This window comes from Cephus cinctus, unplaced genomic scaffold (genome assembly GCF_000341935.2).
Source record: "Cephus cinctus unplaced genomic scaffold, Ccin1 Ccin1_scaffold0255, whole genome shotgun sequence".
NCBI lineage: Eukaryota > Metazoa > Arthropoda > Insecta > Hymenoptera > Cephidae > Cephus > Cephus cinctus.
The window spans coordinates 1-14760 of NW_014332968.1; the positions used below are offsets into that span (position 1 = coordinate 1).

Here is a 14760-nt window from a genome sequence, read left to right on the forward strand (position 1 = left end):
CCTCCGGTCGTTCCTTTTTTTTTTGGTTGCTTCTAAATTTTTGTTGTCAAATTTAAAGGCTTCGCTAGCCACTACGGCCTACGTAACAGGGCAAATGTCAAACCAGACATTAAAAAAAAACAAAAACCAAAATTGGATAGAAACCATGACAAGAAAGGAAGACAAAGACGACAATCAAGATGAAGGAAAGGAGCATAGTGAGGGAGAAGAGAACGAAGAAGAAACCAAAGAAATTGCTACTGCAAGAAATCCAACTCTTTTCAATGACACTTTCACCGAAAACTCGTAGAAAGTATGGGGAGATAAACTACACGAAGAGGCCAAATCATTAAGCAATACAGGAGGGGATAGGACCAACGCACATTACATGCCGAAATTAGCGGATAGACTTCTAAAAGACATTCGGTGGCTGCCACTATGGTCCTGCATCCTCAGAGACCAATACGGTTATGGCCGTGTGCCTGCAAGTAGTGCGCCATCAGAAAGTGATTTCAATTATGTGAAAACTCATTTCCTTAAAAAACCTAAGCCTATCAGAGCAGATGAGTTTCTCGAATTACAAATTGCCAATATAAACGGTCGAATGCATATCGCTGATGCGAAAACAGTTGGTACGTATTATTTATGCATTCGGTGTGATTACAGTATTATGTAACATTATTTTGGCAGATGTTTCAAGCGAGTATCATTCAGTTGTCGATACCTCCATTGGAAATATTATCGAACAAGAGGAAGATGAATCGAACGATGCGATTTCTCCTTCAGTGGACATCATTGACAGTTCGATCAAAGATACTTCAAACAAATCGGAGGATAAGGAAACAGAATATAACATAATAGAGATGAAATCAAAAACGATCGTTTGTGAACTGTGTGAAGTAGTTACGAAAGCCAAATCAGACGGGAACGTCGAAAGCAGAGATTTGTGTGAAGTATGCATAAAAATCGATGTCGATCGAATTTTTGCATCACGAGAAGAAGAAGATTGGCGAGGTAAAACATCACAAGATACAAGCAGCACAGAAACCAGAAAAATATTTTTAAAAAACGAATTAAACAAAACCAGATAAAAAGATGTTCAAAGTATTTGGCACTAAACCAATATGTAATTGATACAGCGAATTGTGAAAAATCAAAACAGATTCCATTATTGAAAAATGGTGGATATACAACGTTAAAAGTATGTGCCGGCTCCTTCAAATCGAGAGTATACAATCATCAACCATTATTTGTACTATACTATATTCATTAATATATCTGTTTTAAGGGTATCAAAATTGGACTTCTCAATGTTACTCTAATAAAAACGTGCGCGTTCGACAGCATACTTCAAATTCTGCTAGTTATCTTATTCGATGAACCAGCTGCAGCAGAAACTTTTAAACTATTAAATGTTCCTATTATAAAACTGGCACTTTATATTTGGGCTAATGGATTAACAAGCCATGCTTATAGACAAAGGGCAACAATTATGTTTGATTGGTACAAAAATACTGGACGGATGAAATTTAATGAATTGGAAAAAATAAATAATAATCAGTTGAAGAGTCTATGCGTGAACTGTAAATCAAGTGTAGCTGGTTTAACAAACTCATTATTTTATGATATACCAAGTCTGTACGAAACATCATGTTGTGAAGCGGGCTGCACAAATAAGAACATAAAAATGGTCACAATAGCAGTGAAGCCGCAGATATTAAATGACCCAGAATTTGAGAAGGTTTTAATAAAGCACGTGGCTCTTGCACACGAACAGTTTTGTTCGAAGGAGGGAGGATGTAATAAAAAAGTAGTCACAGCTTTTTCACAAATAGGTATGGAATACATAGGTTTAGTATACTCTACATGTACTCATACGACCATGTTAGTTAGTTAATATTTTGTTTGTCACTTACAGGAAACTTTTTGGCATTTGAGCTTTATGAGGATCCGCTCAAAATATGTTCGCACTTGATAAAATACCGAAAAAAATAAGCGATCCTCTTGGTGGAAAGGATTTAATACTCAAAGGAGTGATTAATTATATCCCAGCTCGCCGTGTTCTTCGCAAAGCAGAAATTAATTATAATGAATCCGGTCACTATACAGCCTTTTGCTTGAGATCAAGTGGAACATGGATGGAATTTGACGATATTGGACCTGAACAAAAAGTGGTTCCTGAAAAACAAAAAGTTGACATTCACGTCATTATATACTTTCGAGTTTAAAATTGTCCAATAAATTTAATCTACTCAAATAATATAGAAATTACAATTCCCCACATGCGAGTGCGTTTGACCTACGGAATGAAGGGGTTGATGCAGAAATATCGAGCCGTTAATTCAAGACGAATTTAAGACCAATTGCAACGTCCTACCTTTCTCGTACGCCGAGATACAAGGAAATAGGTAAAGAGGGGGTGAGTTCTGACCTAGGGGATGAAGCGGTAAAATTGGTCGTTGCAGAAATGTCGAGCCGTTAATTCAAGACGAATTTAAGACCAATTGCAACGTCCTACCTTTCTCGTACGCCGAGATACAAGGAAATAGGTAAAGAGGGGGTGAGTTCTGACCTAGGGGATGAAGCGGTAAAATTGGTCGTTGCAGAAATGTCGAGCCGTTAATTCAAGACGAATTTAAGACCAATTGCAACGTCCTACCTTTCTCGTACGCCGAGATACAAGGAAATAGGTAAAGAGGGGGTGAGTTCTGACCTAGGGGATGAAGCGGTAAAATTGGTCGTTGCAGAAATGTCGAGCCGTTAATTCAAATAAAATTTTAAGATTAATTACGTGCGCATAAATGAATGATTTTTTAAAACAGCCTTTAAAAAGCGGTTAAATAATATGTAAACTAGAATTCTATAACACTTACCTTTAATATTGTTTTGACTATGCTCCTCCCAGCTTAATCTACATTTAGGAAGTCCATGCATTTTTGGCATTAGGGGTGGAGCGGAAAAATTATTTTTGGAGCACTAAAATAGCCTTTAATTGTGGCGTAGGTTATATGTTGAAATTCGTATGTGGTCGCCCTAGGTTTTTCGACTTGGTAGAGAAGCATGGAGTCAAATATGTTCGTTTTTTATCATCCTATTAATAAATCATACGCTCAGTCCCCATCTGATCTTTATTCTGTCAGAGAAACTTTTATATCCTGTGGCGTGGTGTAGGATTATCTATGCTGCTACAAAAAGTGTTGTTTTTCTACTAAACAATTAAACAAAAATGAAGCAACAGAAGAGTTTTTTCTAGTTATCAAATGACAAAAGAATCGGCAGCAGTATTCCCCACAATATTGGGACGTTAGAAATACGTCATACAGACGTCGTCAATCGCCACTACTGACATACGATAGAATCCGTAAATCCGCAAATGACACCTTGTAGACGTCATTCTAAAATATGTTTGTCCCATTTACGGATGTCTTTCTGCCCATCTTTCGCACATCCTACCTGTCATTCATGGAATGTATTTTTAATATCCATCTGACAATTTGCTTCATTTGATAGAATATTCTTATAAGGTAGATGACCCAGTCACCGGCCATGTACCGGTATACTCAGTGGTTGGCTAGTCGCGAGAAACCGTCCTATGAGCATTTCTCGAAGAGAAACAATTTATGAAATGACACAGCAACGAAAGTTAGACGCGCTAGAAATGACACATCCGCTGACAGGTTAAAAACATTCAATTAATGTATGCTTTTTTTAAAAAATGTAGAAAATATGATAAAGCAAACAACCTATTGAGAATTACACGCGTGTAAGGTTCCCAAAAGGTACTGTAGTTAATAACTATAAAATATATAATATTAATAATAATAATAAATGGTCAAACTAGAATAATGGACAACATAAATGCCAACATCAAAACGACTTCTAATGATCTCATATTGCATCGTGTTTAAGATCATGTGCATAAGACGTTTACTGGATATATTACGCATAGTATTTTATAATCAGACATCAGTAGGACATTGCAGACATAATTAGGATGTTCTGTGTTGTGTGGGATCATTGTGCCAACAAAGTACTGCAGCAATTAACGCTGGCAGTGAGCGTACGCAATCCGCAACTGAACTAATTAATAATAACAGTCCAAATGAAAACGATCCGAGTTATTCAATGTAAAATGGTAATTCAAGTGATTCTGCGTCAGTTGATTTATTACGATCATCAGTTAAGAAAGGGTATCTGGTGGCTGCATCGGAAGAGGGAACAGATCAGGAGTTACTCAGAGCTTCTGATTTGGATAATTTAATGGACCTCAATAGCACCGATGGAAAAGCACCTGTGGAATCTCAATTAAAAAGGGAGGTGAGAAAGTGGACATTGGAGTTTAATATTCCTCATAATGCCACCTACGGTTTACTCAACATAATGAGATTTGCCAGTCACTCTGATTTGCTGACCAATGCCAGATCTCTTTTGGATACTCCAAAATCATTAATGTGAATATATTTATTATGGACTAGACAGAACTATAACTGACCAGGTGAAAAATGTTGTAAGGTGCAATAGTAAGTCTTCATATACATATACCTTCAAAATATGATTATTAATATTTGTGATTGTGAATCTCATAAGACTTTAAATTAAGGTTTGGTGCTTACGCACCTTGATAGAAATATATTCATGCCAATACAGATTGTTTATTTACGAAATAAGAAATATGCATTTCTTGTAACTGCATCTATTGTACCAGATCTGTAATCATTTTATCATACGTTCAGGTTTTACTTGCTCTCGCGTTTACTTCTGCGCCAACTTCTATTTAGAAGTGCAAAAAATCAAGAATCTTCAGGTTGTGTATTCTTGTTTAATAATAAAGTTATACCTAGTTATTATTATTCCATCAGACACCGTTAAAATAATATTACACATAATTCGCGGTGCAGGTACTCTTATTACCGAATGCAGCACCCTCTTATTATTTTTCATCTTCTTGACCCATAATCAAGCATAATTAGACTTTAACGAATCCAATACCATTCTTTCAAATAATGCTTGGATATTAAAATAGCAAAACGTAGAAAGTCCCTTAGGCAGTCTTTGCTCGAATGGCAGCACGTTTGCCAGTGACAGCCTGAAAAATGCAAAAAATCAAAATTGGTGGTTGTGGCTTTGTGCGTAAAAGAAGAAGTACAACTAAGAGGATCGATTTCAACATTCTTTTTCGATCTAGTAGTTCAATTACCTGGAAACCAGATTTGATGCTAGCCACGGAGCACCGAGAACCACATGTTTCACATTGCAAAAAGAAGAGTCTAGTGTCTTTTTGAAGGATGGTATCGGGTGAACGGCAAGTATGACAGGTCACGTATTCCTTGATGTATCTCCTGAGAACGTTCTCAATCTGTTTTTGTTGAAAACGACCTTTGATAATGAGCTGACTGTTACCGTCGACGGACCCACTGGTACCCAATTCGGCCAATAAGAAATCTAATAAATGCTTCGGTTGCCTATGTAACGTTTTACAAATCTGTAACGAATATCAGATTTAGTTACTTCTTTTTCATAAAGTTCTATTGCGAGGCGCCTAAGTGCTTATTACGCTTTAAGTAGTTTTCCATACCTCAGTGAAGTTGGCAAAGGACGTCTTCTTCGTTCCTATACGGACGACCTGAGGTGGCCGCATAACGAACTTCTGCTTCTTACCGGCAACCATGTCGGGATTCTTCTCTCTCATGATATTGAATACTCTAACGAGCAATTCGTCGTACGTGTAATCTCTATCCGATCCTACCCACAGGCTCGTATCTTCCACTAGAGAACAAATGTCAAGTATAAACTAGTTGTTGCAGAGCATAATGATGGACATATTAGAGAATGAAAATATGATGGCTTATGGAGCAATTAAGTTTACATTCTGGAAGTTGCAGTATGGTATGAGTTTTTTCAACATTCCATTTCTGTGAATCTGATGGCCAAGCTTGGTTTTTCGTTTTATCATTTTTTCCTCGCTCCTTTTGAAGAAAGTCTTTATGATTATATTCATGAAAAGGAAAATTAAAGTGCACTTTCTCCTTTTATGAGATCGCAACCAGCAGAACAAAATTAAAAATCATCAAAAACAATCATAGTGAATGTGGCTTACGTCAGATATGATAGAATGGAATATATAAATAATTTTTCTAAATTACCCACAATATGTAACTCTTACCATATTCTGCACTTCGCTCAGATTCAGTGCAGCATGTTAACAGATAATACATAAAGTAAACAACTAGACACACACGACAGTCGAAGCCATATTGTTATCTATAATTACCATTCTCTTTATCTTCTATTTCTTTACGTTCTTCCTCAGCTACCAACTCATCCAGATCCTTCTTCTTCTTTTTCTTCTTTTTGGTCTTAGAGAAGTCCATATCCAAATCGAAGTTATCTTCCATGATCACATCTTCAGATGCAAGTTCCACTATATTCTAAAAAAAAAAATAGTAAGTTCTTTATACTATTACAGGAATAATCATGGTATATTAGAATTAAGAAGTTTAAACTACCTCATTTTTGTCCTCAGGCAGAGCAGCATCAAGCTCATCAAGATTGAATGCCTTCTTCTTTTTCTTTTTCTTTTTACCAAAATTTTCAAGATCAAGCACGTCATCATCTTCAGCTACTGATTGATCTGGTTCTTGATTTTCTTTATCTCCAAGCCCTTCAGTAGTTTCACTGCCACTACCTCCTTCACCAAATCCTGCATCCGGATCGAAGGTAGTCTTCTTCTTTTTTTTCTTTTTCTTCAAAGTTGGATCAAAAATCTATAGCATAATAAATCACGTTTGTTATGTTTTTGTTGCTACAATCCATATGAAATGATGCAATAGAAATGGCTGTGGCATACGTTCGATGTAATCGTATTTTAGGTTGGACTGAGGCAATATGCAGAAAGTAAAGCATTTCTACAATAGGCTAAGTGTAAATTGTCAATTGACATCAAATCACACCATATCGGCAAGCTCTAGGCTCAGTAAATAGACTAAAAGTAGAAAAGAATATTTGCCGAACACGTTGTCAGCATTTGCGGATCCTTCTATCTTATCTGTATGAAAAATTTCATCCTAACTGCTAAATTCACGTACCGAATTTTCCTCAGTCATTTCGATGAATTTGCTTGATACCTTCTTTTTTATTTTTTTTACACGATGACACCAATTTAGACTATACTCGGCACAAGCGGCCACAAGGATTATGTCTCTACCAAAGTCGGTCGAGAGACTTGAAATACAATGAATGTTAGCTATAGTTTACTAATATATAGATATACAACACAAGTATTTCATCTCTCAATTTGACCCCGGTGGAAACATAGCCACGGTCAGATACTAATATTATTCATTATATCACACTTATATTTTATAAATTCCTACGTATGTGGCATACTTTGTTGTCGCTTTTCTTATCTCTTATTACTATTAATGAGCGAATTTAAGAACATAGAATTATATAGTTAAAAATGAAGTCAAATATTTCAGGCGATAGAAGGTGTGTTCCAAAATTTACTGTGAGTACTGTGAGTGCTGCCAACTCATTACTGTCTTACTATTTATTTAGGGTGTGTTCTGAAATGTACTGACAGTACTGTAAAAGTAATTACATCTCTCTTAAATGCGTATGGATGAATAAGGACACAGCGTTGGTTACAGAACTGGCATTACTGTCCACTGAACTCTAACCATACTGGAATCTGTACGACAGTGGTGGGGGCCGCGCAGAGAGAATAGCAAGGACACAGGTCAGTGTAGCAACCTATCTCTTTCACACATTGTACAGTCTCGGGAAGAGTTTAAGCTGGGATCATGGAGACTACGTAAGGAGCACGAACTCAAATGGGGAAATTGACAGAACCTGCTACTAATATCGTCCACCCTACGTTTTCTTTTTTGTACCAGTAGCGTCGCTAGTTTCTCTTATTTTTCTTCGCTCTTATTTTGGGAAGCTGTATATTTACATGGAGTTCGTGGTCCTTCTATAGTCTCCATGCCTCGTGCATTAATTGATGACCACCATCGACAACTAGTACTAGACTCACGAAGCCTAGATAGAAGGAGAACGCTCGCTATAGGCTTTCTCGCCGTATAAAGCTCTTCACACACAAAATAACGTAATGACGTAAGACGTAAGTGTAAGGAAACCAACCAATCAGAATTTAATACTGTCCCCTTGGAGGGAGAAGTACTAGATTTTGATTAGTTGGTTTCCTTACGCTCACATCTTACGTCGTTACGTTATTTTGTGTGTGAAGGGCTTAACCGAGAATAGAAAGAGAGAGTAAATCGTAAGGCCCGTTCTGTCCTTCCCTTGGGCAGGAGCGGAATCAGGAATAAGGGAACCTCGCGCAGTAACATGTATGTTTCATGATGAACTTTATTTATATATTTTATAAATTTAAGAATTGATTTAATCTTATGTTAAACATAAAATTTAAGGTTATATTTCTACTTTACTTACTTGTGAAAGCTTATCGTATTGGGCTCAAAATACAGGTCTCGCGATAGTCCACACTTACGATAGCGAATCACCATTTTTTTTAGTAATATTGAATTTTGATAAACACTTCTTTTCTTTCCTTTCCTTATGGCTGACTCCTCTAATGAGAAGATGTGCTAGATTGATAAACAGTTCTGTCTCCATGATTCGACTGTAACAACGTACATTATAGATGTGCGGAGTAATCTTGCACATGGTTCTTATTTTGCATATTACAGTCCTGAACTCCTTCCATCCAGAAAACTTTCGACCAATAGAAAAATGATAGAAAAGGACAGAACGGTCCTTACGATTTGCTCTCTCTTTCTATTCCCGGTTACACTTTCTGCGACACAGTGAGCAGTCCAGTACTATATGTCGATGATGACCAGCAAATGTTTTAATTAGACTACCAATCATCGGCCAGAGTTTCTGCTTCGAATGGGACCTTGCCGAGCAAGATGGGTTTAGAATTGCAAGTTTTATCACGTAAAATGTATTTCGATATGATACCCCTGTATCCATTTCTCAGCCAATCACAGCATTTGGTACTCTAAGTGTAGCGGAGGTATGATTATTCATACCTCGTGTATTAATTGATGACCATCAAATATTTTAATTAGACTATTAATTATCGGCTAGAGTTCTTGCATTGATTAATTCTTTCGAAAGGACAATCTGTTCAGAAATATCTGTTTTATCGACCGTAAATGTGTGTTCATACGTCCATATCCAGTCCAGCTAGACTGCATTGTTTTTTTAATTTTGTACGAAAACTAACGACCACCAAACATTTTAATTATGATATTCGTTATCACCAAATAATTACGCATCGATTAAGCACCTGAAAAACTTAATTCGTTGAAAAAAAATATTTTTCGACTAATTTCACGGTCAAATTTAGATTATTTGATTATAAAAGAATGACTGATAACCAAATGTTTTAGTTAGGCCATCAATGACCACTAAACGACCACCAATCGATTAGATATGATAAAAATTAAAAAATTAAAGGTGTCCGGCTAACTTCACTGAGGTTCCCAGATACGCATTTCCACCGAACCTGATTTCACTCGACCTGGCATCATTCGTACGGTTACGTCTAAAATTGAGTTTCACGGTTCTACCGCACTACGCATGGAGACTAGAGTAAAGGAGGCCGAACGTAAACGGAAAAGTGCCGAATTTTTGGTTTAAGAGTCGTGTACCAGTGAGCTTCAAAGATTTACCATAAGCGTCGCTCTAGTCACGCGACCGAAGTGAAGTTGACAATTGGTGGTACAAGTGAAGTGAATCTCCGTGAGCCTGGCCGGCGGACTTTGACTTTTTGAAATTTTTCTTTTACAAAACGTTTGTTGGTCATTTGTAGGTATTTGTAGGATTAATCAAAACGTTTGTCGGTTAACCGTTTATTTAAAAAATCAAAAATAAAAATTTGCATTAAGTTGTCCGTAATTTTTTTATTTTTTACCTATCTTTGTTTTTCACGTGGCCAATCGATGCGGAATTGTTTGTAGGTCACAGATAATCCAATTAACACTAGATTGCCCAAGGAAGTCATTTTGACTGCTTTTTAATTTCAATTTGGAAAACAATTATGTATATAATGACACAATTTCTTAGAACTTTGTGACTTTTTCTACAACATATAAATGCGTTTATTAATAGATGTAGTTACCTCCCCCTTCCTTCATTTCCGGTATATATATATATGTGCTATACCTATATTGCCCAAAAGCAGTCATTTTGACTGCTTTTTAATTTCAATTTGGAAAACAATTATGTATATAATGACACAATTTCTTAGAACTTTGTGACTTTTTCTACAACATATAAATGCGTTTATTAATAGATGTAGTTACCTCCCCCTTCCTTCATTTCCGGTATATATATATATGTGCTATACCTATATTGCCCAAAAGCAGTCATTTTGACTGCTTGGGAAATTTTAAATAATCAAATGACTCTTATTATTGAATTGAGTAAATTTCTTATATGACCAGTTCGGCTCTGTATTGAAATAACAGTTTTCTTTTCTTTTTCGATTATCGTCACATGATAAGTCGCAGTTGCTCAATAAGCTAAAGTAGTACTTGATATTCGAATCTGTATGCAGTGATACTTGTTCTAACAAGTCGTTTATTTTATTTCTTTTGCGCCCTAAATTCATGAAAGAAATGTCGAATAGAAGTATATAACTGTAAATAATATAAAAAGTATTAATAATTAATTTTAAACAAATTTCTTTACACATTAGTTATTCTTTCACAATGCAGTCATTTTGACTGCTTTGGGCAATATGGGTATATACTAAGTTACGGTCTTTCTAGTGTTAATATGTTTTCGGATCGTTATTTCAATAAAATAAGCAAAAAACGTATTTGGTGAATTTTATGCGGGACGGTCGTATGATTCCAATTAAATTACGAAAACTTATGACAATTTTTGTACTTTAGTGGTATTTGCAAATAAGACATTTTTCTACTAAAATATTTTCTTGCACTCGCTGCCGGCACCGGGGACGATCCGGTCATTTACATTTATTTTTCGCACCAGTTACCGACAAACGCTCTAATTACTTTATTTGTAACCTACAAACGATTTCGAATCGATTAAGTATCAATTAAATAAACATTTATCATTAATTACGATTTTTGGGGTCAACTTCCCGTGGTTATATGACCGTCCCGCGTAAAATGCACCAAATACGTTTTATGCTTATTTTATTGAAATAACGATCCAACAAATATACTAATTGGATTGCCTGTCACCTACAAACGATTCCGCATCGATTGGCCACGTGAAAAACAAAGATAGATCAAAAAATAAAAAAATTACGGCCAACTTAATGTATATTTTTATTTTTGATTTTTTAAATAAACCGTTAACCGACAAACGTTTGAATTAATCCTACAAATATCTATAAACGACCTACAAATGATCTGCAAAAGAAAAAGTTCAAAAAGTCAAAGTGCGCCGGCCAGGTTCACGAAGGTGTGAAGTGAGCTAAGAATGGTTTGAAAAAGCCGAGTAGGGAAGACTGGAAAGGTTAAAAAAGCAAAGTTGAAAAAGCAAAACCACGTTTCTTTTTTCGTCCAAAGTTCGACTAGCTGATAGGCTGCAGCGATGGAAGTGAGAACGACCAAACGTCCAAGAAGAGAGAAAGGAAGTGAACAAAATCCCGATGAGAAAAACCGCTAGTACACTTGAGAAAATTGAAAATTTTGAGGAAGGCGACACGGACATGTACGAGCTGCCAACGTGTCGAGATTACTTCAGGTATGTCGGAACATTTCAACGAGGTTAAGATAGAAACATTCACAGGATTCTTTAGTTATTAATTGCCGAATGTAATCGTTGATATTGTTCAGTCTTATTCTACACAGTGAAGGTGACATCTGCCACAAAACGATCACTAATAATCAAGGACAATGGAATTATCCCTCTGAATGACGTATGACCAAATGATGAAACTGATGGCACAGGGTCGACATTGATTCTTATCTTCTGCAATTCTTTAAATGTCAAAAGTGAGTCTCACGTATATCAGGAATCAGCTATTAATAATTACAGTGAAATCATCTCATTTTATATTGTTTAGATCGAGAAACGATATATCATATTTTAGAAATTATATCTATTTTGAAATTTTTATTTATTTTATTTATGACTTGTTATTTAGTTCTTTGTCGTAAAGAAGCGATTTCATTTTAATGGAACTGGTGTCGTTCGGTTGAGAAACAAAAATCGTTTGCTAACTTGTATTTTTTCCGTATTACTTTTCTCAGCTTATAGACATGCCAGGGTATCTGCTAAAGTGCACGTATTAGGGAACCCTGGCTGATTGATTGCGTACTGCAAGCCAAAAACGAAGCAAATATTTTACTAGAAATTCAGTATTTGCATGAAGGAGCTAAAGAATGGAGAGCAATGGAAAAAAGTAATCACGGTTGATCCGACACTCAAATGGGAGAAATTACAATTTAATTATTATCAACGTCTGTACGTTCTCTAAACACAATGTGTATTATACAAAAGTGTTTATTTTCGCACTAAATGCATTAAGGTAGAACCTGGTGGTCAGGGTAGTATCATGATGACATGACTGACATATTTTCAAGTAATACAACCCAGAAAGTTATCCAAAAGTGAACTAAATGAGTACCAAATTTTCTCCTGGAAGTTACCTATAATCTAATAACTGTTCTAAAAGACAACTTCAACACATAATAATAAATAGGTATCTTCCAGACGGATATTTGGAACCCATTAAGGCATCAAAAAGATATCGACATAATTTTACTACCAATCTATCGGGCAACAATAATTTCACAATATCCTATCACACTTCGGAGATCATCACATAAGCGCGTAAAAGCGTTTCAATTGTAATATCTTATTATTGTGTTTCGCGTGATGAAAATATATGATTATTTTTTTATTGTCGACAATATACATATAACAACATAAAATAGCTTATTTGTAAGCAAAAAAAATTCTCTTTTCATAATTCCCGCTAAAAGGCGTATATAATAAAGTTATCTCGGTCTCTCTCACTTCTCTGTCTGTCTTTCTCTAGGTCGGTTGACTACAGCGCCACCATGATATGCAACTGACCTTACTGCACACCGTTTTGGGACCACATCCAAAGTACTGCGTTCGACCTCCTTTACTCTAGTCTCCATGGCACTACCGTTCGATTCAACCACAGACTTCTATATACCACTAGACCGCTAGTTTGCTAGCTGGCTGTGAGGCAAAGTGGAGGGGAGATAGGACGCCATCTTTTTGTATGGCATTCCGTATTCCAGGCGGGGAAAGTAAATAGGGGACGCCGATCACTTCTTCCTTGATTTCTATGTTTCCACGTTTTCCGAGCAGACGTATTTGTGTACATAAAATCGGAATGATAGGTAAAATAATTTGATAAATATGAAGAAACGAATCAGATAAGCCAATGTCAAACAAGTGGAGGCACAGATCTCAAATATTTCGAAGACTATATCACTTATAGTGTGCCAAATAGCTAAGTGGATAAGATGTTGACTTAGTAAACGTAAGGTTCGGGGTTCAAATGGCGATATTTTTTATCCAATTTACGCTACAATTTTTAAAATAGCAGTATAAGTTCTCTCTTTCCTTTTTAAATATTAAAAGAGGAGAGTTTTGCTGGATATAATCACTAACTACACGCACCAATGCCAATGTGATGCATTTGCCCCACTGAATAGTGTCAGGTGTCACACGAATACATTAACCCACTCACAAATTTGTCCTATAAAAGATGGCAGCCAGTCCCCACCACTTCAAAAAATTTTCCTCACTTCTCTCAACGGCAGGATACTGGAAGCTAGCGGTCTAGTAGTATACATATAGAAGTTTGTGGGTTCAACTCTGTTTCAACCTTGTTTCAACTCAACTCTTACTACGGTGGAAACTAAGCCATTGTAATAAAGAGTTTTAGAACTAATAATGCAGGTGCAATTGGAGAATATTATAACAAATTTTATATAGTTCTGATTATAATATGAATAATTATTAACTTAAGCTAATAATTCTAACTTAAGCTACTTTAACTGAATCTATGTAATTTATTTTACGGTGTATTGTGTAGTGTACTCTTCAGGAGCAGAAGTTTGATTGCCGTCATGAATCCTGAAGCTTACACTTCTCTGTGTCTCACATATATACGTACACATTACATATACGCACGCACACATCATTTGTAGGTCCATCTCTTTCGTGGAAGGACGCAGAGACGCGCCTCGCTTAGTCCCACAGCTTACGCATTGTTGTGATTCACAAAGAACTCATACCCACCCCTGTTCCTAGCTTATTTGGAAAGCGCATGGATAACTTCAACGTTCTACTCGAACTTTCCCTCGTCGCGCGACTTTCTCAAGTGATTCAATATATTGCCAGGAATGGAAATTGCCATATGCGTATGTGTATTGCCATAATGCGAACTGACTGTGTCCGCAATGTGAAGTGAAATAAGTTGTAATTTGTAAACTATATTCGACCGCAGTAGACTTATTACTGTTTACAAATTACAATTTATTTCGCTTTATATTGCGGAGACAGTTAGTTCGATTTATGTTGTTTCGACTACAAGATTGCATTACGAGTGATTATTCTGTGAGAGAATATTGCGACATGTATTGGGTGTTAGCCCAATGTAATGGCAACCAAACACAAATAGCGCAAGAATATGCAATTAGGTACCCTAATCGACGACATCCTGATAAAAATGTTATGTACTCTACAATATTTACTGTTTCAGAATAATCATTATCATAGAAAATGTAT

At 36.1% G+C, this 14760-nt stretch overlaps 2 protein-coding genes and 1 long non-coding RNA gene across 6 annotated transcripts; 2 read left to right on the forward strand and 1 right to left on the reverse strand.

Annotated features, from left to right (window-relative positions):
- The first annotated feature begins 20 nt into the window (after window positions 1-20).
- LOC107265920 lies at window positions 21-2460 on the forward strand. Of its 2 annotated transcripts, XM_015735845.2 has the most exons (4): window positions 21-611; window positions 670-1180; window positions 1268-1814; window positions 1898-2460. In XM_015735845.2, the coding sequence occupies exons 1-2, from the start codon at window positions 368-370 to the stop codon at window positions 1068-1070; spliced, it is 645 nt and encodes a 214-aa protein (XP_015591331.1). In that variant the 5' UTR covers window positions 21-367; the 3' UTR covers window positions 1071-1180; window positions 1268-1814; window positions 1898-2460. The 2 variants fall into 2 exon arrangements, with proteins under 2 accessions (XP_015591331.1, XP_024938954.1); XM_025083186.1 differs by having other exon boundaries at window positions 670-1814.
- Window positions 2461-4512: 2052 nt separating this feature from the next.
- On the reverse strand, window positions 4513-7340 carry LOC107265927 (eukaryotic translation initiation factor 2 subunit 2). 2 transcript variants are annotated; one of them, XM_015735863.2, is made up of 7 exons: window positions 7065-7340; window positions 6486-6743; window positions 6251-6407; window positions 6143-6175; window positions 5555-5745; window positions 5177-5461; window positions 4513-5065 (listed from the first exon to the last, which is right to left on the reverse strand). In XM_015735863.2, exons 1-7 carry the CDS (start codon window positions 7080-7082, stop codon window positions 5021-5023), a joined length of 987 nt encoding a protein of 328 aa, XP_015591349.1. In that variant the 5' UTR covers window positions 7083-7340; the 3' UTR covers window positions 4513-5020. The 2 variants fall into 2 exon arrangements, with proteins under 2 accessions (XP_015591349.1, XP_015591350.1); XM_015735864.2 differs by lacking the exon at window positions 6143-6175 and having other exon boundaries at window positions 7065-7337.
- Window positions 7341-7365: 25 nt separating this feature from the next.
- Window positions 7366-14683, forward strand: LOC112494075. 2 transcript variants are annotated; one of them, XR_003059212.1, is made up of 4 exons: window positions 7366-7717; window positions 11553-11730; window positions 11823-11981; window positions 12240-14683. It is a non-coding gene; the product is annotated as an uncharacterized LOC112494075 (long non-coding RNA). The 2 variants fall into 2 exon arrangements; XR_003059211.1 differs by having other exon boundaries at window positions 13031-14683.
- The last annotated feature ends 77 nt before the right edge of the window (window positions 14684-14760 follow it).